Here is a 25,145-nt window from a genome sequence, read left to right on the forward strand (position 1 = left end):
GGGATTAAGTTTCTTTCTTTGCACTCCCTCTTTCCAAAGAAACCCGGGGGGAGGGAGAGAGAAAGAAACTGAAGGGGAAAAGAGCTTTAAGTAAAAAAATCAACAAAGAAAAACAGAGAGAGACGGACAGTGAGAGACGTGACTGGCGGTCACGTAATGCAAGCAATTATACTGGAAACAGGAGATACATTCAAATTGCTGCTTCAGAGCAGAAAGAGAGAAACCACAGCAGAAATTAGAAGTTCACTAAATTAAGTGATGCCATTACATGCTTTGAAAACCAAACCTTTCTGGACTAATGACAAAGTACGCCTTTTTGCTCTGTTAACTTTGCAGTTTGTAATCTCAATTTATTCACGTAATCTCACTTTTAAAAGCTCTATTATTTCTCCCCCCCCAATCCTTTCTAAGATTATGATGGAGGCTCAGATGAGTTGTTTATTCTCGTCTAAAACCAAATCCAAAACATAATTGCTTGATTTTTTTTCAATGTGTCATGTAGTTGGGTATTTTGGTTGGCCAATGAGTGTTTTGCTGCGTGTGCATGTGAGAGCGCGCACACACGCACGTATGCGCACATGCACACACACGTGTTTTTTTTTTGGTGCTTAAGGCAGTTGTAGAAAATCCAGTTAGCCGACTCTGCAGAAACTCGTTCACTTTGTCAAGTGCAATAGGAGGAGGTGTAGCGAAAGAGGGAGGGATGGAGGGAGGGAATAAAGAAGAAAACTGGAGTGGAAAGGAGTAAAGAGAAAGTTTCTTGGTGGATTAGAGAGTCAAATGGATTGGAAGGACTGTTTAGAGTGAGAGAACACACACACGCACGCACGCACACACGCACACTTCCTGAAGCTGTCACCAGCTTTGTGTTGTGTTCAGATCAAGGTGACAGGCTTTTGGGTCGGAGCCTCCAAAGAAACAGATCCTGAGCAGGCAGCAATGTTTTCTCCCCCCCCCCCAAAAAAACCCCAAACAAACAACAAAAATAAAAAAAACATACCTTTCACACAAAATAGTCTCACTCTATTTTCTGAAGTGTGCATTAGTGAACCTGAATAATTTAGAGAATGCACAATTCGTATTTGTATAAATGCATCTGTGGATTTTACTGATTGTATGATGTGTTTTTGGTTGCTATTTGCATTTTGACCTCAGGCACGGCACTGGAAATCTGTAAATTTAAAAGCACTGAAATGTTGATCTTAAAACATCTGGGTGGGAGGTGCTACCACTTTCACAGCTTTAGATGAGGAGCCATTTCGATGCGGAAAATCTGGCTTTCTGCAACCAAACCTCCTCAAACTCCATCTGGACAGATCATCCTCACATGCTCTCAGTTTTCTTTTCTCTTTTCTCCTGCCATCTCCGTTCTCTCCATCTCACACCATAACTCACTCTCCAATCAGTCTGTGAGGCCCTGCAGGACAAATGCTGTCGGACCAGATGAGCTCTCCCTCCATTAGCGAGCTCCATAATATCCCTGCAACATCCCTGCTGCAGCAGCTTGGAGAACAAAATACTACAATTCACTATTTTTGTGTGTCTGTACCTCCTTTCCGCCACTCGATCCTTTTATTACTTCTCCTCACACTCAAACTATTATCAGCATATTCCTTTAAAAGCTTTCCTACATTAGAGCTAATCACATTCTCTTTCTTGCTCCCCCCACCGTTTGAGACGCACATTATTGCGTTTCACAGTGAAGTTGCAGTTCCAAGTACGTTCCATTGCGTGCGCTTCACACCATCACACCATCTATTTTCAATGTTTTCTTCAAAAAAGGCTGGGTTTTTTTGTTTGGAAATTTTAGAGGCAACGATTTAAAAAACACAGTTGCTAATTCTACTGCCTGGATCCAGTCTCAAGGAACATTTTGTAGTTGTTCACTCCACAATGCAGACATGGCAAATGTGTCTGCTGATAATTTCACACCACGACACACATACACACAGTCGGGCTGTGTGCCTGCCTCCTCTCTTTTCTCTCCTGCTTGTGAGAAAACAGGCGTTGGCCATGAAAAGATGAACTACGCGGACTGTGATGCTCTCCTCCCTAATCTCTGAAAAGACAGTTAAAAAAGGGGCACCGTTCTCTCACACTCTCTCCCTTTCATTCATTTGTTAGTTTATCCGTGTCCATCCATCGTTCAGTCGGGAGGACCAGATAAAGCCGTTAATGGTATTCCCCTTCACGTTTACTTCCCCTCCTCCTCCTCTCCTCCCATATTCATCCACCTGTATTCATTTCTTGTTTTTCTTGCCTCCCCATTTACTCTTCACAATTATGCTGACATACGCATTTCTTTTTTTTCTTTGCCATCATCAGTATTCATTGACTTCTCTTTCCCTTTTATCATGTAATTTCATGCTTGAATAAAGTGTTGGGGGGGCTATTTAGCACCACTTTGTCAATCACACCATCGCTCTTTCAGGTTCTACAGCCATTATCCTTTGGGTTGGCAACAGTCAACTTCCTTATCTCAATGTACTGCAATTTTTTCTAATTATGTAGTGCTTTACTAGGAATTAATGAAGATAATCGACAAGAAATCCCACATTTGATGCCAAATTTGAATTTCTGTGATAACTTTCTGATTTAGATTTTAGTTTCAAATAGTTTTCTCTTCTTTAACTGGAGAATATCCTGTGACAGCAGTCATCTGCTCCACTGCCCAATGAGCTAATATTAAAGCTAATATGACTTTCTCAACCTGAAGCAATAGAGAAAATAGAACAGTATGTCCCTGTAAACATAAAATGTAAAATCTTCAAGTTGGTTGACAAATGTGATTATTAAAGCTACAAATTCATCAAGTATTTTGTGCATTTGCACTCGCTTCTGCTCCAAAGTACCATAATGGCCCAAATGTAAAACAGGCTTTTCTCCCCTGGAAGTATGTCTGAAAAAAAAGTGGGGTCTTAGATTTAGGATATAATATGAAGCTCCATGTGTTCTGGCTGTTTTCCATAATAATGGAGTTGGGGCGTCAGAAACAGGAGGAACATGATGGAGGTGACCGGCAGAGACATGACTGAGCCGATCACAGATGTGGACAATGGTTGGTGATTTGGTGATCATAGCATGGAGATGAGAAGCCAGCTACAGGCGCTTGAATGCTGTTAACAAGCCATCAAAGGCTTTAAAATGCTGCATAACAAATGCTTTGGATGGCAGCGTGCAATGGAAGGAGTGGGTAGAACCAGAACATGAGAGCAATGATAGCTGGAGCAAAATCTGTGGAACAAATAAACTGAGAACACTGTCCAATTCACACAAGACTGTATGTAACCCAGCGCTATTAACAATATTTAAAGAGCTGTTAATTTCATTGATTATATTCAGATTGTTTGGGGAATTGCCATTAATGAAGTCATAGTATTCGATTTCTTTTCAGATTTAGAATTGCTGTTTGTATTGCAGATGAGTTGATTTAAATAAATAGTGATCTGACATGCTGGAGCGTGGTTTCTAAGGTTAGGAGAAAAAATGATGATGTAATATCTGATTGAAGTGAAAATATATTTGTTTTAAGTGATCTCGACTGTATTTCCAAATAAACTGAAACTAATATTATTCATGGGTTTGGTGGGTTTTTGCTGACTAGTTAAATAAAAAATTAAAAAACTCCAATCTTCTCTAAACAGGCAGGTGGCAAACAAGAGCATGACTGAGCAAAATCAAACATAACAGTATGTCGGTTCATGTCAGCTGTGATAAGATTAAGTATGTGTTGTAGTGATCGGTTTTATCTACTCTAAGAACTATCAATCATCCACAAAACAGTCTAAAATTATGTTTTTTTCAGTCAGTCACTCACTCCAGTCTGTCATGTCAGACTTTGCAAGACAACAATGAGCAAAACAAAAATTGCAGGGTGACTTTCCAGTCAGTTGTGCGTCTGCAACTTACTCCTAATGATTATAGTAGTAGGCTGTCTTTATATTTACGTAGATGGAGATTGTCACAGCTTAATAAGGCTTTTCAAGACTTCAAATCTTCAGAAACAAATGGGACTCCATAGAAACACAAACATTTTTCATCAGAGAAAAAGCTCAAGTATAAATCACCTCTTTCCCTTGTATTTGTACTCCTTCCCTCCACCTCCTTTCCAGAACATGCAGTCATCATCCAATTTCCTTCTCCTCCCCTCCCCTGCCAGCATGTGTCCCTCCATTCTTCCTTTTCCTTCTCTGCCTATTTAACTACCATGGCAACAGGTGATGTGGACACTCTCACAGGACCATGTCTCATCGTGTACGGCGCGCACACACACACACGCACGCACGCACGCACGTGCACACACACACCTCCTTGATTGGGTGAGCCATCCAAAAAGTATAGCACAAATGCTTCTGCAAAAAGCAACAAAGAGAAAGCGTGAAAGTGAGAATAAAAGAAAGTGAGTGTAGGAGAGCGGGTCACACAAAATGATAGAGATGTAGATGGGAAGCAAAGAGTGCAACAACGGCGCTGACTCAGATCACCCACACACGTCTTCACACAATCCAAGCCGGCTGGGCATATCCATCTGCTTCACACATACATGGAGTATATGATCCGTTCCTGTTAGACAAAAACATTTTGCAGCATCTGAGGAATAGAGACTTTTCTTTTATACAACCATGTACTTATCATATTGCACTGTAAACTTTCGAAACTATTTTTTGAAATTTAAATATTTTTAAAGAATATAATTTCTAATGCATTATGTTTATTCACAGTAAAAAAAAAAGAAATTATCTTGCATATTGTCAATCAAATATTGATGGTTCACAATAAATGAATAAATAAATCTACAAATAAACAATAAATTAAATATAACCTCAAGGTTGTGTGGTAATGTATTTTGCATCGACTAATAAGTCAATGTTGGGTTGTCACTTTGTGCAAAAAAAACCCCACAAGAAATTGTAATGAAAAGATAACATTTTTGTATGTGGACACCATCAAAAAATCAATCTCCTTAAAGCAAAAACTTAACTATTTGCAGGCTCCACAGAATGGTAGTTTATTTTCTAAATAACCTAACAAAACACCTACTTTTCTAAAATCACAACTAAACAGACCAGATTTTGTTTTCAGCTCTCCTCTGTTGGCAAAGATTTGAGCTGTTAAATATGCAATTCACATTTATACAGCAGCTATTTTCAGAGTAAAGAGCTGTGTGAGCCTTGATAAGTGCACAATTAGTAGCAGCAGGATTTTAAAGCTGAAGCCGGTCCTGCCCTACAGTATGCAGAAAATGTTTGAGCCGCCTTGTGTTGAGTGGCTTTGCGTGACAAGGGGATCAATGACTCTGTGTGTGTGTCAATGTGTATGTTTGTGTGTACGGTAGTGTGAATCTGGGCTTAGTCTTGAGGGTTAAACATCACTCGCCAGACGCACACATTTCCACACACAGCTCGCAGGCTGGGTCAGGAGTTCAGATTAAAACCATAAGACAAGGATAACCTATATTTATGTGTTGTATCAGAGCTGAACACAGAGGTTCAACACAGACTGAAGGAGCAGACTTACAATGCAAAAACTGCACTCTGTGCCATTCAAATATATAGGGTGTATGGAAAGACACATGGCAGCCTCAATGACAGATTACTTGAATTAGTCGGGATGAAAAAGCTGGTTGGATAACAAACTAACATCTGGAAGGTATGCCAGAGACAGTCAACAAAAACACAAGAAGAAACACATAAGATATATCTTTCGTAGTTCAGTACAAAATGATATAAAGATTGGAAAATGCTATGCTATACTCTACTGACAAAATGAGTGACTGGCCAGAGCAATTTTCTAATACCTTCTGTATTGTGGATAGCTGAGCCGTCGGGGACACATATCTCAGAGGCAGAAAAACATTGGCCCCAAGTTAGGCTGTGGACGATTCTCTTCTCTTCTGCCTTGTTGGAACATGTGTGAAATGCTCTGATAGCAGCGCACAATACGACACTGATCAGACGACAGGAGCCTCTCAGCTCAAACTGGTGTCATACGCAGGCCATTTGGTCTGACTTGACACGGCATTCAGGAGACACCAGAGTTCGACTGCAGCCGCTATGAGACCACCTCTCTGGCCGCTCTTGGAGCGACTGCTTTAGTGTAGCCCCGAGTTTAGCTCCACAGCACTCAAACCGAAAAACCGGACGAGTTTGACCCAAATACAGAGGATGTGGAAGCACCCTCAGGCTCACAGGGTGGTGGAGCTGATCTCTGCTGACTATGAATGATGGCAGGGTACACGCTGGACAGGTTGTCAGTCCAGTACATAAGACTGTGATACTGTCACCCAGTAGAAAGAAAAAAAATTAAAAACCTATTGGGAGTTGGATATGCCACTAATAGTTTGTTCATATTTCAGCCATTTAAAGATACTTTATTATTTTGGTTGTGAACAATTATTTTCAATAATTTTATTGTCCAAGCCTCAAAATGGATTCTAAAAGGAAGACAGAAAAAATAATACATAGCTTAATTTCTAGAACTGTGCACTGACAAAGATATACATTGTATATAGCTCAGCCAAAATGGCAATCAATTAATTTTGTGAATTCAATGCAACAGCTCACAGCTTCACACAAATCTATTACTATACTTACAGCAGACCACACTCAGCAAAAAAGAAAATCTTGCCAATCGCTCCACAAATCTCTCTTTACGATGAATTGTGAGGCTGGATTAGCAGCATGGGCAGCTATGTCGATGGGAAAAGTCTGCCAAAAAGCAGCACCAGTCAGAGCCTTTGTTCTACGCATAAATAAATGATTGCTTCATTTAGGCTTGCAGCTTCAATAGACTCTGTCAGAACAAGCAGGGTAATCAAGGGTTCAATTGAAATAAACAGGAACTTTTTAAATGAATAAGGACCTGCCTGTCTCTGCAGAGTGAATAGGGCAATCGGCCTCTTCACATGCACGAAACACACACACACACACACACACACACACACACACACACACACACACACACACACACACACACACACACACACACACACACACACACACACACACACACACACACACACACACACACACACACACACACACACACACACACACACACACACACACACACACACACACACACACACACACACACACACACACACACACACACACACACACACACACACACACACACACACACACACTCTGCATTCACATGCACACAAAGAAAAAACACAACAGACCACACTTAAGTACAACAAGACTCAAACTCTCCAGATTTGGCATGCACACACACTTTCAGTGGCGGGGACCTGGTGGCCCCACAATAGCCCCTCTTACACAGAGCAGTCTTATTTTGAGGGACAGGAACCCGTGGTGAGAGAATCACAAATAGCAGAGACAGGAGAGTCTGAGGACTTTACACAACCTGTCACTCTGTCACCATTTCCCTCCATTTAGTCTCTGACATTTTCTTTCTGCTCACATGCCCCACACATTTTCCTTTGAACACGCCATTCCTCTCTACCTCCTGCTCTTTTTGTGACCCCCACAGAATAATCCAGCCTGCTCACAAATTCTTAAAAGCTAAAATCCTTCGTTTCCAGCATGGTTTAGTTCCCTCTAGTATTGTCTCGGTGCAATAAACACAATTTTTAAGCAAAAACAAACAACACAGTGATTTAGGGCCATTATCAGCATGTATATAACTTATAGTATATTTCACTTACTCTCCGTCTCCGGAGTGGGTGGAGCTATAAAACAAAGGTGGTCCTGTTGAGGAATAAAAGCCCTTAAGTACGCTTTCGCAGAAATTAAATATGCAAAGGCTGTTAGTTAATCACATGCCATTATTCTGTTGTTTTGAGAACGACGTGTCAACAGGCCACATGAGTGGAGTAAGGCATCCTCAAAAGAGCACACGTCCTAAAACTAATTCAATACACAAAAAAACATCATTTTAAGAGTTTCCTGTGGTATCACTACGAAGGGACGAATATTCAAAAGAGTATATATTAAATGTACTGTGGTATTGCATCCATGATATTCTAATACACTGACAAAAATGACTCAATCTAAAGGCGCTGGTTTAAGCAGCTGAGCATCAGACATTGAGACGTGTACAGTTGGAAAAACTGCGCAAGAAAACATGTTCTTTTCAGTCTAAATGCTGCATTAGCAAAAAGAGAGGGGAAAAAGCTCCAAGTTCTGGTGTGTTTTATCATGAATATATTTGAACTGTCAGCAGTGGTTCATAAACGTAGGCGGTGGTGGAACAGGAATTTAATTACCGATCAGCTGCGTGTAGTAGTTGGTTTCATAAGAGCTCAGATCTTGGCAGTACATTAAGGCTTCCCAAATTCTTTACCAAACTTGATTTGTTTCCCCTCAACTCAGGTTTTGCAGCAGCAATGTAAAGCCAGAGACTGACAGCTGCATGTTTGCTTCACAAACTTTACCCTCCATTGTAACCCAAATAAGCCTCTTTAAATCTCTCTGTTCGTCAGGGGGCAATTTAAAGTCATTCACTCCAGGAGATTGTGGCAGCATTCAAACTAGCTCAATGAAACCAGCAAAGAATAGCTTTCTGTTGTGTATTTTTATTTTATTTTTTAAATCAGTGTAATCGACAACCACAAACAGTAAAAGTGTTGAATCAACATTTCTGTCTTTATAGACTTTTCAATAATAACCAAATATAGATTTGCACCACAGTGTTTGGTTCATCTTTCCTTTAATTTCACCCTAATTCAGTCAGGTGGCATAATGTGGATAATGAAGACTGTTAGATGCAGAAAATGCAGCTTCTCTCGTCTAAATTATGCTTGAGTGCAGACAATCTAATATCAACCCATTAACTCGGGGAAACTCTGATCAAGCAGACATCTGAGCTCCAAAGACCTCAGGCACAACAACTCACATGGTGTATGCCTTTTCATTTATTTAATTGCACGAACAACACATACAATTGGGTATGATGAGCTATATCTGTTTCATAAGATACAATGCATCTACCCTCCTCCTCAGCAAACTTTCATTTCACATGACATATGATCAATCCACAATTTTTTTCAAAATCAGTTAAATGATTGAGCACATAAGCGTATTCCTTCAGACCTTGCTGAAATGGAGTTCCTAAGAAACCGCTCAGCATACGTTGGTTCAGATATAAAGCTGAATATGTAATTACAAGGAGGGAAACGCCTTCAGAAAAGCCCAACATTACATCCAGGGTCTGTAATCAGCTTGTTTTCTTAATGTAGATACACACTTCCAATGATGTCACGTGTAATTCTTTGTGTCCTAACGTAGACATCAAGTAATGTCATGACCTACAGCACATCCTCTGGGAACCATATTATGCTGTGGCAGATGGACCTACAGACTGTAGTCTTTGGTGTCAATACAGACAGAAAATCTAACTAAGCATGTAAGTGCAAACACAAAAGCATTCCTAAATAATAAAAAAAACACCAAAAAAAAACCTCATTTCAATTCACTGCGCACATTTCTCTTTTAAATTCATTTCCCCTCGCATTCATTCCCCTTCTCGGGTTTCAGCCTTTGTCACGACTCTTCGCTCAGGTTTAATTGACTATTGTGGCAGATGGGCTGGTCGATGGTGTGTGGGAATCAATGTCATCATTGTGGAGCTGAGAGAGAGATTAGCAGCTAGTTAGCACAAGTGAGAGATGACAGCTGGCACCGTTAACCTCCCCTGTCATTCAAACCAGCACACACACACACAGGAAGTACTAGAGTACAGTTAGCCCTGAGTCAGCCTCAGGATTTATACGCGGAAGAGTAATTAAAAATAAAGAAAAGGTAATATTTCAATACCAGCTACGACAGTGATGGCAGATTTCAGTAGAAAAGGTCCTGTGCTGGTCATATATTGGTGATTGAAAGGATGAGCAACGATTGTTTTTCCCTTGAAGATGCTACTGGAGGTTGGGAGACGCACAGTAGAATTTTACAGAAACTACCCTCCTCCTTGCCACCTTCGACAGCTTCAGGGACGGTTGATTCTGCAGTGCGTGATCAAAATGACTAAAAATAGTTTAAGTGTGTTTCAGCCTATGATTTGAAAAATGTAACCAGAAAAATAAAATTGTTTTGCAGACGGATCTGTCTAGTCAGTTTGAAAGTTGAGACGTGAAAGCCTTGCCACTTGTGCAGAGCAAATATCCATCATGTATCTGACTAAAAAAGTGACGACAACAGCTGCTGACAATGGCTCCAGTTTCATTTAAGCATCTGAAGACCTTCACGCTGATTTAGCAGCAGTTGTTAATTTCACATACTACAAAATTAATCTTAAACAGGCACATTCCGACAGATGATTTAATAATCCCTTGGTCCATTGGGTTAAAAAAAAAAAAAAAGTTCTGGACTTCTAGTAAAGCCATTGTGCTGTATCTGACTGTATGCAGAGAGTAAGCCATTAGCAGTGTAATATTAACCACACAGAACTGAATTATGCAAACATTGATTTTGTTGCAACAAAAACAGCTGAAAGTGCCAGCTCATCATCACATTCTTTTTGCTTGCCTGAGTCTCCTTAAGGCCAATAACTGAGCACACAATAGTTGTTCTTTGTATAGGAACATTTTAGTTGAGAACAAACATCCAAATGTTAACCCAGCTGTGCTCATGCACAGCTGCTTCGGAGCACAGCATGAACTCAGTGAAGGCTCCACCGACATTGCAGTGACAGAAAAGCCACAAGCATTCATTAAGGCCACGAGGGTTTGAGATATTGTGTATGAACACAGTCAACTACTACTACACACTGCAAATATGTTGGAATTGGAATTAGCTTTCAGTGAAAGTAAATTCACAAATATCAAATTAAGTTTATATTGTATAGACACTGTATATCACAACAGACATATTAAAGTATGAAGTAATAAGTCCGATTTGCTTTTTAACAAAGTTACAGGATGAAATTGTTTTGATCATTAAATATATCAGTTTAAAATTTTCTGTTCACCAAACAAATACAGTTATGAATTCTCCTGGACATCAGCTGTGCATAAATGACCATACGAACACAGTGTGGTGACGGATCTTATGTTTTCTATGGGATTTCCAGCAGGACTACCATGGTTGGTCAGAGCCCTCCAGTGCAGGAAGTCTAACGGGGCTCACGTTGCTACTCGACCATCTTCAGAAAGCAGTCTCTTCTATGACTGGAGGGACCGAAGGTGTCAGTTACTTGGCTCCGTCTTCATCTGGGTCAAATCAAGTTCAACAACAGATGCTTCTTACAAACCTTGACACAGCGTGTTTTGACATGACGCTGGGGAAATGACTTGATTTGAACATTTGCATGGTGCTTAACGTGCCGAGTGAATCCTGTGACTATAGGAGTGTTAGCGTCCATTCAAAACATGCTGAGCAAATTCAAAGTGCATGACTGTCAATCCAAAATAAAGCTGTTTTATACTAATCCCTCGTTTTTTTTTCAAAAAGAGGAAAAACAAGCATCTGACAGCAGTGATCCCGACGGCCTCCTGCACTGCGTATTTTGACATGGAAAAAAAAACCGTTAGAAATCCCTCTTGGTGATTAAATATTCAGCCGGCAGAACAGAGAGTTTTTGCTTGATCTTTTGGCTGACATTCATCTGGTTTCAACATGGGAAAATATGAACTGAACAAGAACCAAAAATAAAGAAAAGAAAATCCCCAAAGATTAAACAAAGAGCAGAGCCAACAATGACCTTGTCTAAATTCATCTGCTTTTCACCACGAGTAATTTAATATGCCAACTATCAACAGCTGGAGGCAGTTTTAATCCAAACTACTTCATCTGTTGCTCTTCTGTGTTCTTGAAACTAAACCACAGTAGCATGGTCAAAACATGGGAAAAGCTCTGCTTGTCAACATAGTAGTGGGACTTTGAGACAGACGATCGGGTGAATGAAGACTGTATCAACAAAATAAGAGGTATGATGACTCAAAATTGAATTTCGTCTTCAAGAAGGACCAGATCGTACCTTGGGGAGTTTGTGTTTATTTAAAGGATAAACCTAAGTCTTAGTGGCAAGTCCGTAAATAACAAGGTCGTCCTACCATACTTTACCACAACTAAGACAAACAAATCCAGATGTCACTGCGGTTTCATACGTCTCCTCTGTGCTCACAAACAATAAATGTAAGCGGCTAATTACGGTCTAGTTATTGAGCAACACCTGAGTCTACACCTTATGTCACCCCCTGGGGAGCAACAAAAGGAGAGAGAAGGAGTTGTAACATGATGCGGATGGACCGAGTGCGTCTAGTATTGCCCTCAGACAGTACGCAACCGAAAACCAATACTCTCAAAGGCAATTTTTTTCTGGTTAAGATCCTGTCCTATCATTTGTTTCGCTCACCCAAAACAGGTCAGGAGTTTAGGGTGAGCGCGCGCACACAGCTATACGTGTCTGCAAGGAACAGTTGCTCAAAGTGACACGATGAGGCTGCAAGAAGGCAGCTCAACCATCAGCCTCTCAACTGTTTCACCACTCCATACAGTCTCCTCCAAAAGTACTGGAACGTCAACGCCAATTCCTTTCTTTTGTTCACCGATGACATTTCGGTTTAAGATAAAAATATAAAGGAGACAAGAAGTCAGAATTTAAGCTTGTATTTCCTGGTATTTATATCTATATGTACAAAACTCCGGAAATGCCATACTTTGTATGAACCCACTCATTTTTCAGATGAGCTAAACTAGTGGACCATGTGGCTGACAGGTGTTTCTTGTTGCCTAGGTGTTGGCTTTTAGGAATATCGCTCAAACGTTAAATATTTCTGAATGATTAGTCTATGTTTTAACCTTGGTTATAACCTATAAAAACTATCTCATTAAAGAGGATAAACCAACATTAAGACCAGAGAACTGTCTATGGTAGAAAACCAAGTCATTTTGAAGCCGAGACAAGAATAAAAATTGATCCGCGCTATTGAACAAATATTGAGCATAGCCAGCACCACCATTTGGAATATCCTGAAAAAGAAAGAAACTACTGGTGTAGTGAGCAACAGGCCGGCCAAGGAAAACGGCAGTGGACAGAAATATTGTGAGAACTGTGAAGAAAACCCCCAAAAACATCCCAGTGAGTGACATCACCAACAACCGCCACAGTGCAGGGTGAAGGTATCACAATCCACTGCTTGAAGAAGACTCAGAGCAGAAATATAGAGGCCATACCACAAGACGAGAAACCACTCAGCAGCAGTACGAATCGGAAGGGCAAATTGGAATTTACAAAGAAGTCGAAAGATGAGTCAGAAAACTTCTGGTACACAAAGTAATGGACTGATGAGACCAAGATTATCATCTACCAAAGTGATGGAGAGTGTGGAAAGAGAAAGGAACAGCTTAGGATCTGAAGCATACAAGCTCATCTGTGAAGCATGGTAGAGGTACGGTCATGGCTTGGGCTGCATGGCTGCTCCTGGAACAGGGGCTCATTAGTATTTATTGATGAAGTGACTGGTGATGGTAGCAGCAGAATGAATTCAGAAATGTACGGAAACAGTTTGTCAATTCACAGAGAAATGCATCCAAACTAATCAGGAGGAAGTTTATCATGCAGCAGGACAATGACCCAAAGCACACTGCCAACGAAACAAAGGACTTCATCAGAAGATCAATCAAGGTGATCAATCACCTGAACTTTACCCAATAGAGCATGCATTTCATCTCCTGGGGAGGAGCTTGAAGGGAGAAACCCTCCCGAAACAAACAAGAACTGAAAGAAGCTTTCTCCTTTACTTTTGCTCAAATAAAAAATGTGGTGGTCTAATACAAAAGGTGATATGATGTTACAAGTTCTTTAGCACTGGTAAATGTAAATATCAGGAAATAAAGGCAGAAATTCTAACTCTTCTCTCTTTTGATCTAAAACTGAAATGTGCCACACTGCATCCTGGAGCTCAGAGCAATATTTAAATAATACTAAACATGAAGAGTGGAAAAAAAAAATAAAAAATTCAGTGCAAACCATCTGTATATAGTCATAATGAAACATCCCATCAGCACAAATCTTGATTTGTAAGTGTGTGCTGAGATTTATTTTCAAATATCAGAATATGATCTGACATCAACAGGCTAAAGAGCCAAACCAAAAGATTTCTGTAATCAATCAAATTATATCTGGGGGGACAACTACCACCATTTGTGTATTTTTTTTTAACTTAATGGTAGGTTAACTCGGGGTACACTACTGAGAATGCAGAATGTTTAAATTCTAACAAATAGTGTTTGCTGAGGCAATTTTAATTTTCTGAGCCACGACTTGTGCACTACACACTGCATGTAAAGTCCCTTTGTCCTTAACAGGTGCATGGCACCTCAATGCGAAGGTCCGAGGGTTATTGCTTTGTATTTGTTTGACCATTTCTACACCTTGAGACAAAGACTCATGCATCGGCAGTGAAGGGGTCCATTTTGTTTGAATGCTTCAAAACACACTTTAGTGCAATGTATCCTACAATACAACACCATCACCTCTCCTTCATAGCAGCAACTGTGAAACACAGACACAAAGCATGCCTTGGCTGAATGGCATACAAAAACAACCTACCTCCATGGCCAGTGCGGCTGTTTGCTGGTCGTAGTGATTGAGGAGATTGGGCATAAAGGTGGTGTTGTAAGGCAGATCCTGGCACATTCTCAATCTGATGGGCTCACAGCTGAACTCACTGTGGCTCTCAATGAACTCCATATGAATGGAAAGAGCAGGTGTAACCAGAAAAAAGAGTAGAAAGCAAGGCTTGAAGACATAACAGGCAGGAACCGTTTGTCTGCATTTGATTGTTGCAGTTTTTGGAAGCCTGTCTGCTGCACACCGTCGCCCAACAGGTGTTTCCATCTTAATGCGAGACATTTTTCCTTCCGTTTAGGACTGAAGAGATCATCACCTAGGCAGCCGATACCCAGCCATCATTAGAAGCAACAGAGTCAATATTTACTCCCAATGGTAGAGGTAATCACAAAAGAGGTCCACATGTAATAAAGAGAAGTCGGGGCACCCAGGATTACTTGTGATGGAGTCACAGTTCATCAAACGGCTCCGAATGGAGCTTCCTTTGTGTCAGTCTTCACACCGACCAATCATAGCAATTCCTTTCACTGAATGCAGAGTCTGAGCTGTTCCTCATTTAAACAACATTATATGGTTTCTTTCTCTTCACTGGCTGGTTCTTCCCTGGTCAAAAACAGCTTCCTCTTGTTCCATTGTCAAACTGAGCAGCACGTCCATGAAATAACAGCTCCACAGTCAGCCATCTGTTGGACATCTCTGGGTGTGTACCGTTTCCACAGTTGGTCAAAGAACTGCCCAACGTGTCCTTATCATCCTGGTGTTTTGCAGAATACTGAGCAAGGCATCACATCTTGAATTTTCACATGGACGTGACCCACTGGACTGGACTCATAAAGCAGGTCCTGCAGGTTGAAAACACAAAGCAATGGTTAATGGTCAAATGAGATGTAATAGTGGGCTGGCTTAAAGTTCAGTGTATCTGATATTGTCTGTGACCATCAGCCACACCATTTGGTGTATATATATATATATATATATATATATATATATACACACACAAGGATTAAAATATTACACGAAATCCACACCACTCTGATTAAGTAAAAGGCAAGAGTTCTCCTGCGTGTTAGCTTCCTTTAGAAAATTGGTCTTGGCTTGTGTCAGTGTCAGATTATCCTCATGTGCGGACGAGCTCAGGTTGCAGACTGTTCAAAGAGCGCGGCTGCGCCACTAATGTGAGCTCTCCACCTGCGGACGATCACACACTCCCCCGCTCTCATGTGTGTGTGAGGTGCACCAGGCAACAGTAGCGCTCCCCTGCAAGCTTTCACACATCTGCAGAGCGGCTGCCCTGGAAACTTTAGGCAAAAACGACAGAGAAATACAGATATCCCCCCATTTAAAAGAGCGTCTATACGGGAAGTTTTAATTTACACGCGCGTCAAATTGCTCTCCGTCTCTGTTAAGGTTGCGCGCTCACCTTCCACCGAACCGCACAAACTAGCAGCCGCACCGAGCTCACAATATCGCAATTAAACTGCTCACTAATTAGAGTAAACACCTGTGTAACGGTGAGGCGCAGCCCGCAATGTTCGCTCTCCTCCATACGGAAAGAAAAAAAAAAGCCGTGCTCGTCTCAGAAAACGCAAACCTTTTCACGCCAGCCCTCCGTGAGACGTCTCCTCGGCGTTGTGAGGCGATAGAGCCGCATGCGGTGTGTCACGCAGGCTCCCACTCTATCAATCCGCGTTTGTCACCGCAGAGTCTCGAGCCACGCAGCACCAGAAGCGGCGGCGGCGGCGCGCCGCCCGCGCACGGTTCTTCCAGAGCATTTAAATGCACCCTGGATTAAAACGACTCCGCAGGGTCTCTCTAACGCGGCGGTGCTCGGTGTTTTACCTCGTGTGCGTGTGTGTGTGGAGGATACGGAGCGGCTCCGGTGGTCCTCCGTCCACTGCAGTACTTCGTTGTTCCACCGTGAGCAGCTGGCCGCCCGCCTGCAGCGTGCAGCCGACGCGTCGGGGCCGCGGATTCACCGTGACCGCGCAAAGACGTCAAATTGGCTCACTGCGAGGTCACAGGTGTAAGGGCGTGTCTGTGTGTGCGTAGTCATCACGGGAAATTATAGACGCTAATGTACAGTGCCATGTAACGTTTTACATAAACTTATTTTTGATAAGGTGTCAATATATTTATCAGACCACATTATTTTAACATTTCTTTCCATCTTAGTTTCTCGTGAGTCTGTTCTGGTGATCAAGATTAAATGGTAAATGAGTAACTTCACCCAGTTAACACTTTCCCACAGTTTGAATAGTCACCAAAGCACTTTACATTGTTTAATCACGCAACATTCACTTATGTACATCAATGAAGACTGTTGCCATGGAAGGCTTCAGGGTCTTATTCATGATAATATGAACTAGCCAACTATATTTTTGTGGCTACATGTTTTATGCCTTTGAAAATGTAAACAGTATAATAATAATCCCTGTGACGATCACATTGATTTTTATCACAATGCTTAAATTTTTACAACTTACAGATCCCAGTGTGATCTGTAAGTTGCAAAGCACATGGTGAACTGAGGCACAATAGTGTTGAAATTGCAGTTCTTTTATTCAAATTTCAGGTTTGTCATGTTTTGTAAAACATAAATGCAAACTTCTTAATTATATATTAATACTTTGTTGTACTAAAAAAGATTTAGAGTTCTTATTTATATATTACAGTATGGTGCTATTATTTACCGGTTTAGCCCTCTTGAGATCAAATTGCACTGTATGTGGCCCTGGAACTAAGATAGGTGTGACACCCTGGGTTCAAAGTAATTATTTGAAATATACCATCAGGTCTGAAAGCAAAATGTTCTCAGACAATAATTTGTCTTCACTCAAGCAAAACTAATTATAACACACATTAAAATTTATTGAAAAATAACCCCACAGACTGGAAGAATTGACACAAACAACACAGAACACCAAATGACAACAAGAGGATATCAAACTCCAAGTACACAAAATAATTTTTTATTTATTTTTAGGCTTTTGGGGATGGTTTAGGGCTTCTCATATGTATGTGCCCAGGAGCTTGTTGGATCATGATTACCCTTTAACCTCATCATAGTTTTAAGTATCCAGAAAGAAATGTAATGACCCTCCTGGGTTACATCATCATCAGTTGTGATTGTATCAGTCAACACAATGTCAATATTTATCCTTTACAGCTTCAGGATTAGTACTGCGTGCTATGATTCCCTTCTGCACGATTGAGCATGACACTAGATTAACCGTTTCATGGCTGATCTAATCTGATCCTCCCTGCTATCGTTGAGCTGTGGGGGGTCTGCAGCAGCTGAGGCTGCACTGGCCCACATTACGGTTTAACCTCCTCATGTGACCCCACTTAACATTTACCCACAGTACTGTACTAGTATAAACACAATCCGCACAGAGCTTGATGCCAGATTAATTTTTATTTAGGCAGTTCAGAGTACATTTCCTAAATGTTCTAACATTCCTTGTGGCACAGCATTTCGAAATACAGGAACACTCAGTAATGACTTGACACAAACATACAATAGTATAGAAAAAAAGATGATTTTAAATCTTCTGTCTTTCTATTGTTTGGTTTTTCATCAATTTTATAAAAACAAACAAAAAAAAGGTGCAAAGTTGTGTAAACCATGCTTTCAGATGTATTCTCCAATCAGTTTACCAGCCTTTTGTCTTCCCTATGATGACCCTATGGCATTCGAAACATTGGGATCAAATAAAAACGAAAAGAACACAAACACATTTAAAGTTAAAAGTGTCTGAAAGCATATAAAAAGCTCTCATAAACACAGTTGCTTTATTTCTTTGCTTGTGGTGTGTTCAACAAACCAACGTTTGCACTGTATACTACATTAAAATATGAACACTCACTACGACTATCTTTGAAAGATCCAATTAATAGTTATCATTTTAAAAGAAGCTAAGCATGTGTTATTAGGTTTCTCACCAAACACATCATCTGGATAGCTTCGAAACTATATGAACATTCATCGCAATAAACAGTGCTGCACAATTTACCTCACATGGCAATGAGCCTTGTTTGATTTTAGAACATTATTCAACACACCTCGGATAAAATGGAGTGGCTTTGAATAATAATAATAATAACGAGACAAAAAAAAATAGAATATCAAACATAGATTTTGGTGAAATGAGAGTTAGTACAAGCTAAACTATAATAATAATCAGGAAGAATCAAAGTCTTCAGCTAGAAAGGTAGTAGGCTTTCTTCAGAAACAAAGGCTTCTTCATACAGAAAGACGTGCCGAACATCACATATTCAGTACAAGTGAACCCAAACAGTCAATGAAGAACACTGACAAGACTGTGTGTGAAATTCTGATATTAATGATACTTTCATTCAGTGAATCTTGTATCAGCACGGAAGGATATGAAATGTGAACGATGCAGACCGCAATGCTTTTTCATCCATCACTGTAAATCAATCAATGACTGATGGGATTCATTAAATGCCAATACACTACTTTATCCTGCTCAACACAGGGATTAGTTTCATCAACTGCTGTGGCAGAATACAGCAGAACCATTGAATTAATTTAATATTCAATGTAAGAGTAATGCACATTACTGCAGTGACACATGTAATTGTAATCGGCTGCAGAGTGAATCTGTCAGCCTGTATAGAAATGCAGTGATCATGTTCTGCTCACAACAAGCGTTGTCCTTCCTGCTTCCTCTTTTCTGTTATGCGTCAGGACTGGATGGCTGAACAATTAGGCGTCGGCTGTGGGGGGAACACACAGCCTCTTCCTCCAACTATAGAAGAGAGAGTGAAGTAAAATATAAAGAAAAAATTAGACAAATATGTCCTCTGTCTATAATAATGACAGAGCAAGAAGGGTGTTTTGGAGGCTCCTTTGATTTAGAAAATGACAGACAAACTGGGATTATATGTGTGAATTAGTCTTACACCAAATATTTGAGTTAGTCTGAGTCAGACAGATGCACATCAGAGTTACACCCCGAAGCATATCCGCCTGCCTCAGACAAAGACACACACCTGCTCTTTGATGTAGCTGTTCCCACAGGGTGCCAGTCCTCTGAGAGCCAGCCCAACGATGAAGCACCACACCGACAGTCCAGCCTCGGCTGCTGAGAACACAGCACAGGGAATCCACAGTGCCAGGGTGGTGTCCTGAGGAGCAATGAGTAACGAGAGTAAAGCGTACTATCTCTACAAGGTTGATTCATTTAAATTATGGTCTTTCTTTGGGTCATTTTAAAGAATCTCAGAGTGGACTAGAACTTGAATTTGACAGCAACGCTTGGACTCACATAGATTTTCGTCGTATCAAATGGACAGCGGGCACTGATCGGTGACCGAGCATTGATGGGCACCTCTGTGTCGTTGCAACCCAACATCAAACCTTCTCCATTGTAGGCCACAGTGATGCTGATGGCCAAGAGGAGCCCTGTGCTGCAAGCTGCTGATATCAAGGCGTTCAGTGACGACACAACCAGAAGTCCTATTTGCTGCGGGCGCACAGGCAACATCACGTGTAGTACAAATGGACGACAAAGAGAAAAGACGTGTATTAGCTAATGAACAGCACAGACTGAATGAGTGCAGATACTGTGTCACTATCAGCATCTGAAGCTAAATTAAATTTTTACCAGTTTAAATGCGCGAAGGTTCCTGGAGACCACAATGGCAATGATCCCTGTGGCAATGCTCTGGAAGATTTAAGAGATACATTTATTCTTTCAGCTTGGCACGAAGTAGGGTTTATTAACCTATGTGCCACAAGTAGTAATCCTGGCCCCAAGGACATGCAACTGTATATTCAATCTGCTAATCAAACTCCAGAAAAAAAAAAAAAGAAGTATAGGTTAACCACAGCCAAATAATATAAAGCAAATCACAACAGATAGGTTCTACAATGTCAATGTAATCCCTGTTTTGTCTGTCGTGATTGTAATACCCTCAAATATCTAATGATTGACATTTCTGCAAAAAGTGAAACACTATCATAACCAACAAATTTGCTATTTTTTTTTTTTTGATCACTCAATAAAGCCTGCCCTCGAGGAACTACTAACTGGTTTGAAGAACCAGCTTTCCTGTTCTGGGCAAGCCCAGTCTTGATTGTGCAGAAATATACACCACACTATTGCTGAGCCAAATAAGCTGTGATACCCAAGTACACACATGCAGTTTTGATCCACAGGAAATTGTGGATCATTGAGTTTATTGTTTCTTCACATTTTTGTACCCAGTCATTTCCATGTAAAATCTCTGGATGAAAGGATCTAAATTGCTCGTTTCCATTTTTGAACTGATGAAAGTAAGCAAATCTAAACTCACCAGCAGACCAGAGGTGACCGAGATAACGTTGGCTACAGTGTATTCAGTAGATGCTCCGGCACTAATGTCCTTGCTGGGTGTGGAAATGTGCCGAAGAACATTTCCATGGACAATGGCTCCCAGGATGAAGCTGAAGTGGCCGACCAGGATGAGAGTCAATCCCTTTTTCATCAGCCTCCGGGGCCCTTTGTCCTTATCTAGAGAACAGAAACACCAACGACATGATCAAAAGCCCGTCTCACAAAGAAATTGTTTCTGGTTCCACAAAATCTATTCTGTGGCGAAACGAAAATGAAAATGTTTTGTTAATTAAGCTTAAAGTATCCTTCTTGATGGTTACAAACAAAACATTCAACAAGTCATTTGCTACACCAACCGATTCAAAACTGCTTCTGGGGATCAAAAGAAACCTCGGAAGGTGTTGAATGAGATACTGGACCGCAATAGTAAACCATCAACTATCCCTGACACTCTAGTGCAAATTCAGGCTCGGCTCAGGCTCAGCTCACTAATAATATCAGTGGGATCTAGTTGTGGTTGAGCCATCCTTGGTTTAAATGTGCAGATTAGTTGCCCTGGGTGGCGGTGTGTTGGACCCCAGCATGATAAACTCCAAGCTTTTTTGGGTGTCCATTTTTTCCACAGTTACCATATATATCATGCACAAGTCTAAATTTGTTTGTATATGTGAAATTGTGTGTGTGTGTGTGTGTGTGGGGGGGGGGGGGGGGGGGGGGGGGGGTCACTGACTACAACAATTTTTTTGCATTATACAGTTACAAGAAAAAGTATGTGAGCCCATTGGGATTACTTGGATTTCTGCATAAAACGTGGTGATAAACTTTGTGCTGATCTTCATCTATGTCGCAGCAATTGACCAACACAGTCTGCTTACACGAACACCGCTCGAGAAGCTATGTTTTCATGTTTTTATCGAACACGACATGAAAACATTCACAGTACCCGGTGGAAAAACATATTTGAACCTTTGAATTTAAAATGTGGTTGACCCCCCTTTGGTAGCAATAACAACCAAACATTTCCTGTCGTGGCAGATCTGACCTACACGACAGGAATCTCAGAGCGCTCCTCTTTACAAAACTGTTTCAGTGCAGCAACATTCTTGGGATGTCTGGTGGGAATCGCTCTCTTGAGGTCATGCTACAGCATCTCAATCAGGTTGGGGTCAGGATTCTGACTGGGCCACTCGACAAGGCGTATTTTCATCTGTTGGAGCCATGCTGTTGTTAATTTACTTCAAGGTTTTTTGATCGTTGTCTCGTTGCATCACCCATCTTCTGTTGAGCGACAATTGGCTGACAGAGGGTCTGTGTTGTTCTCCTATTCCTGTTTAATGTTTTACTTATGTTAGATTTGTCAATAAACATTTTAGCATGTTCCTGAGATTTCTGTAAGTCTTTAGCTGACACTCTAGGATTCTTCTTCACCTCACTGAGCATTCTGCGCTTCGGTCTGCTCTTGCAGGCATCTTTACAGGACACCACGGCCTCGGGGCGTGGCAACAGTGCTGAACTTTCTCCATTAACAGACAGTCTGTCTTACGGTGAACACATGGACACCAAGGCTTCGAGAGATACTCTTGTAACCCTTCCCAGCTTCATGCAAGTCAACAATCCTTGATCATCGAAGGTCTTCTGAGAACTCCTTTGTGTGAGGCATGGTTTACTCATGCTTCCAATAAGCTCTTGGAGAAGTCATGAGTCTAGGGGTTCACAAACTTTTTTTCGCCCGGCACTGTGAATGTTTACATGTTGTGTTTGATGAAAACAGGAAAACATAATTCTATGTGCGGTATTAGTTTAAGCAGACTGTGTTTGTCTATTGTTTTGACATAGATAAAGATCAGAACACAGCCTATGACCAATTTAGACAGGGTTCACATATATTTTCTTGTAACTGTATACAATGGTTTGCGTTGCTAAGGACGTTTACATTTGCAGCTAGTGAATGGAATCATTTAAATTTTATTTTACATATACACGTAAACATTCCAAACGTTTTTGTTTCATTATTAAACATATTAGATCATAAGTCATGTAAATACAGTTTCTCAAAATGCATTATTTCACAAGATCAAAAGGTTTTCCTATTTTTAAAAAACCAAACATTATCCATATCGTGTTTAGAATTTAAATATCGACAGAAACTCAGTTTGTAACGACTGAAGAAAAAAACTTTTCAATGATATTCTTTCGATGTGCATGTCACCGAATAAGTTTATTACCAAGATGAATCAGACACTAAATCAATGAAGCCCATTTTAAATGTGATTAGTATGCAACACCACAAGGGTTGTTTTTTTGTTTTGTTTTTTAATATTGCGGATATTGTTAACCGACATTGTTGTATCAACGGCACAAAGTTCCTCAAGTAGGTTTCCAGATTAATTATTGTCCAATAAAGACAGGAAACACTCCAGAGTTTGCTGAATGAATCAGAAATAGCTTCCCCCACAGATGAGACTTCAAAAACACTCAAATGAGAGATCTGCGGTCAGTTTCATGTACGTTTTATTTTCTGTAGGTATTGAAGAAAAAACATGCATTGTTGTGGACAGTCAAACGGAAAGAACAAGCTGGAGGCTTTGCCAGCCTGTGGTCAGCCAGTCGAGGAAAAAGTGCAGTAAAAGTAGTTCCAGTTCTTCTGTTACAGCATCAAAGTTCATTAAAACTCACCAAAGCTGCACATCTTCCTGCTGCTCCTGAAAACGCCGTCCTTTATTCCAAACAACGTCTGAGATTTCAACAACCCCCGCAGCAACGCAGGAGGACAAACGCCAAACCAAACCACACGGACGGCCCTTTGTCCACTTCCTGTATGACGTCAGCAGACTCACCTGTCAGTTACCTGCGGGTCCCTTCACGTGGAGGGGGCGCAATAACCACAGCTTGAACTCTCCGGGACTTCTCAATTACCACTTAAACATGTTTGAAGCGTTGTAGTTTACGTAAAGATGAGAATTGACAGGTTCCATGTAGGTGGAGTGGTTCCTACAGAGAAGCGTGTCTGAATCAAGGCTGAACCTTTCGGTGTGGACTTTGCATGTTCTCCCTATTTGTTTGTGGGTTTCTTCAGGGTTTTCTGGCTTCCTCCCACAGTCAAAAAAAAAAAAAAGAAATCATGAGATGGCCATTATTAAATGGTCAATATGTATAACAGAATATGTTTCTCTGTGAGCTCCAGTGCACCCAGGACTGAGCAGGATAAATAGAGGACGGATGACCTGAGGTGCAACATCCTTTTCTCATGGCAAGAAAATACCCAGTTTGAGTATGGACTGGACATCTTCCTGTATGAAGTTTGCATGTCCTCCATGTGTGCACATGGGGTTTCTCTGGGCTCTGCTTTCCTCCCACAATTCAAAAATATGTGGTGAGGTTAATTGGTGACTTTAAATGGCCCACAGCGGTGAATGTGTGTGCTTGTCTGTCTTTGTGTCGGCCGAGCTGTCCAAAGTGTATTTTTGCCTTCCATAGTTAGCTGGAATCAGCTCCAGCCTCAGTGACCTAAATGGATGCATAAATGGCAGACTGAAATAACCAACCAAACAATAAACCAGATGTCTTTGACGTGACGTTCACACATTACAGGCGTCTTGTTATTTCACAATGGCATCAAAAATGGGTCTTAAAACACAAATAAAGAGAAGCAGTTCGCACATTTATTTGTAAGAACAAGCACTCTTTGTCTTTGTCGGTGCACAGGTGTCTGAAAAGACACGTGCATTTATCGACATTCACGTCACGTACAAAATACAAGAATTTCCAAGTATAACCAAAAGCTCACATCATGGAGTGTCAGGCTTAAGCTGCCCACCCTGTACGATTATTTAATAACCAGTTTCATCGCCACCAATAAATTGGGTGGAAAAGATAGTAGATAAGAGAGAAGGTGAGTCCACAGCCCCGGTGACCTGTACAATGGTGGGATTTGAACCACTTGGGTTTTCTTACAGGTGGTGCATTTACATTCTCCTGGCTGACTTCTGAGCACATCTTTGGACAATATATTTCTAGATTACAAGTAAAGAAAAATAAAGTAAACAACACATTAAGGTAGGCTATACATGTGCAGCAAAACAAATGCAGCTCAAAGCACAGTAGTACCCTGAATACATGTGACAAAAACACTTGTTGAATAAAGGATAATTTGAGGGGACTCTTTGATTTCTTTGATCTGAATGCTGATGCGTTCCACTTCCACAGTATGACTCAGTCAGAAAGCTCAACTAACAGAACCCAAATGAAGCTTGGCAGCTCTTA

General features: G+C 40.9%; 2 protein-coding genes across 2 annotated transcripts in view; both read right to left on the reverse strand.

Annotated features, from left to right (window-relative positions):
* Positions 1-14,676, reverse strand: part of LOC308125501 (frizzled-3-like) — a 28,391-nt gene extending 13,715 nt beyond the window's left edge. Inside the window, exon 1 of the mRNA XM_080489319.1 lies at positions 14,521-14,676. Within this exon, the coding sequence (XP_080345445.1) occupies positions 14,521-14,661 (141 nt within the window). The 5' untranslated portion in view covers positions 14,662-14,676. The remainder of the gene's footprint in view (positions 1-14,520) is intronic.
* A 3,263-nt stretch (positions 14,677-17,939) lies between these two features.
* On the reverse strand, positions 17,940-23,696 carry krtcap3 (keratinocyte associated protein 3). The gene is made up of 6 exons (XM_080458680.1): positions 23,559-23,696; positions 20,863-21,059; positions 20,172-20,231; positions 19,833-20,030; positions 19,558-19,692; positions 17,940-19,313 (listed from the first exon to the last, which is right to left on the reverse strand). Exons 1-6 carry the CDS (start codon positions 23,569-23,571, stop codon positions 19,242-19,244), a joined length of 675 nt encoding a protein of 224 aa, XP_080314806.1. The 5' UTR covers positions 23,572-23,696; the 3' UTR covers positions 17,940-19,241.
* Between the last annotated feature and the right edge of the window lie 1,449 nt (positions 23,697-25,145).

The sequence above is a fragment of the Lipophrys pholis genome, assembly GCF_963383615.2.
Source record: "Lipophrys pholis genome assembly, chromosome: 2".
In the NCBI taxonomy this organism is placed as follows: domain Eukaryota; kingdom Metazoa; phylum Chordata; class Actinopteri; order Blenniiformes; family Blenniidae; genus Lipophrys; species Lipophrys pholis.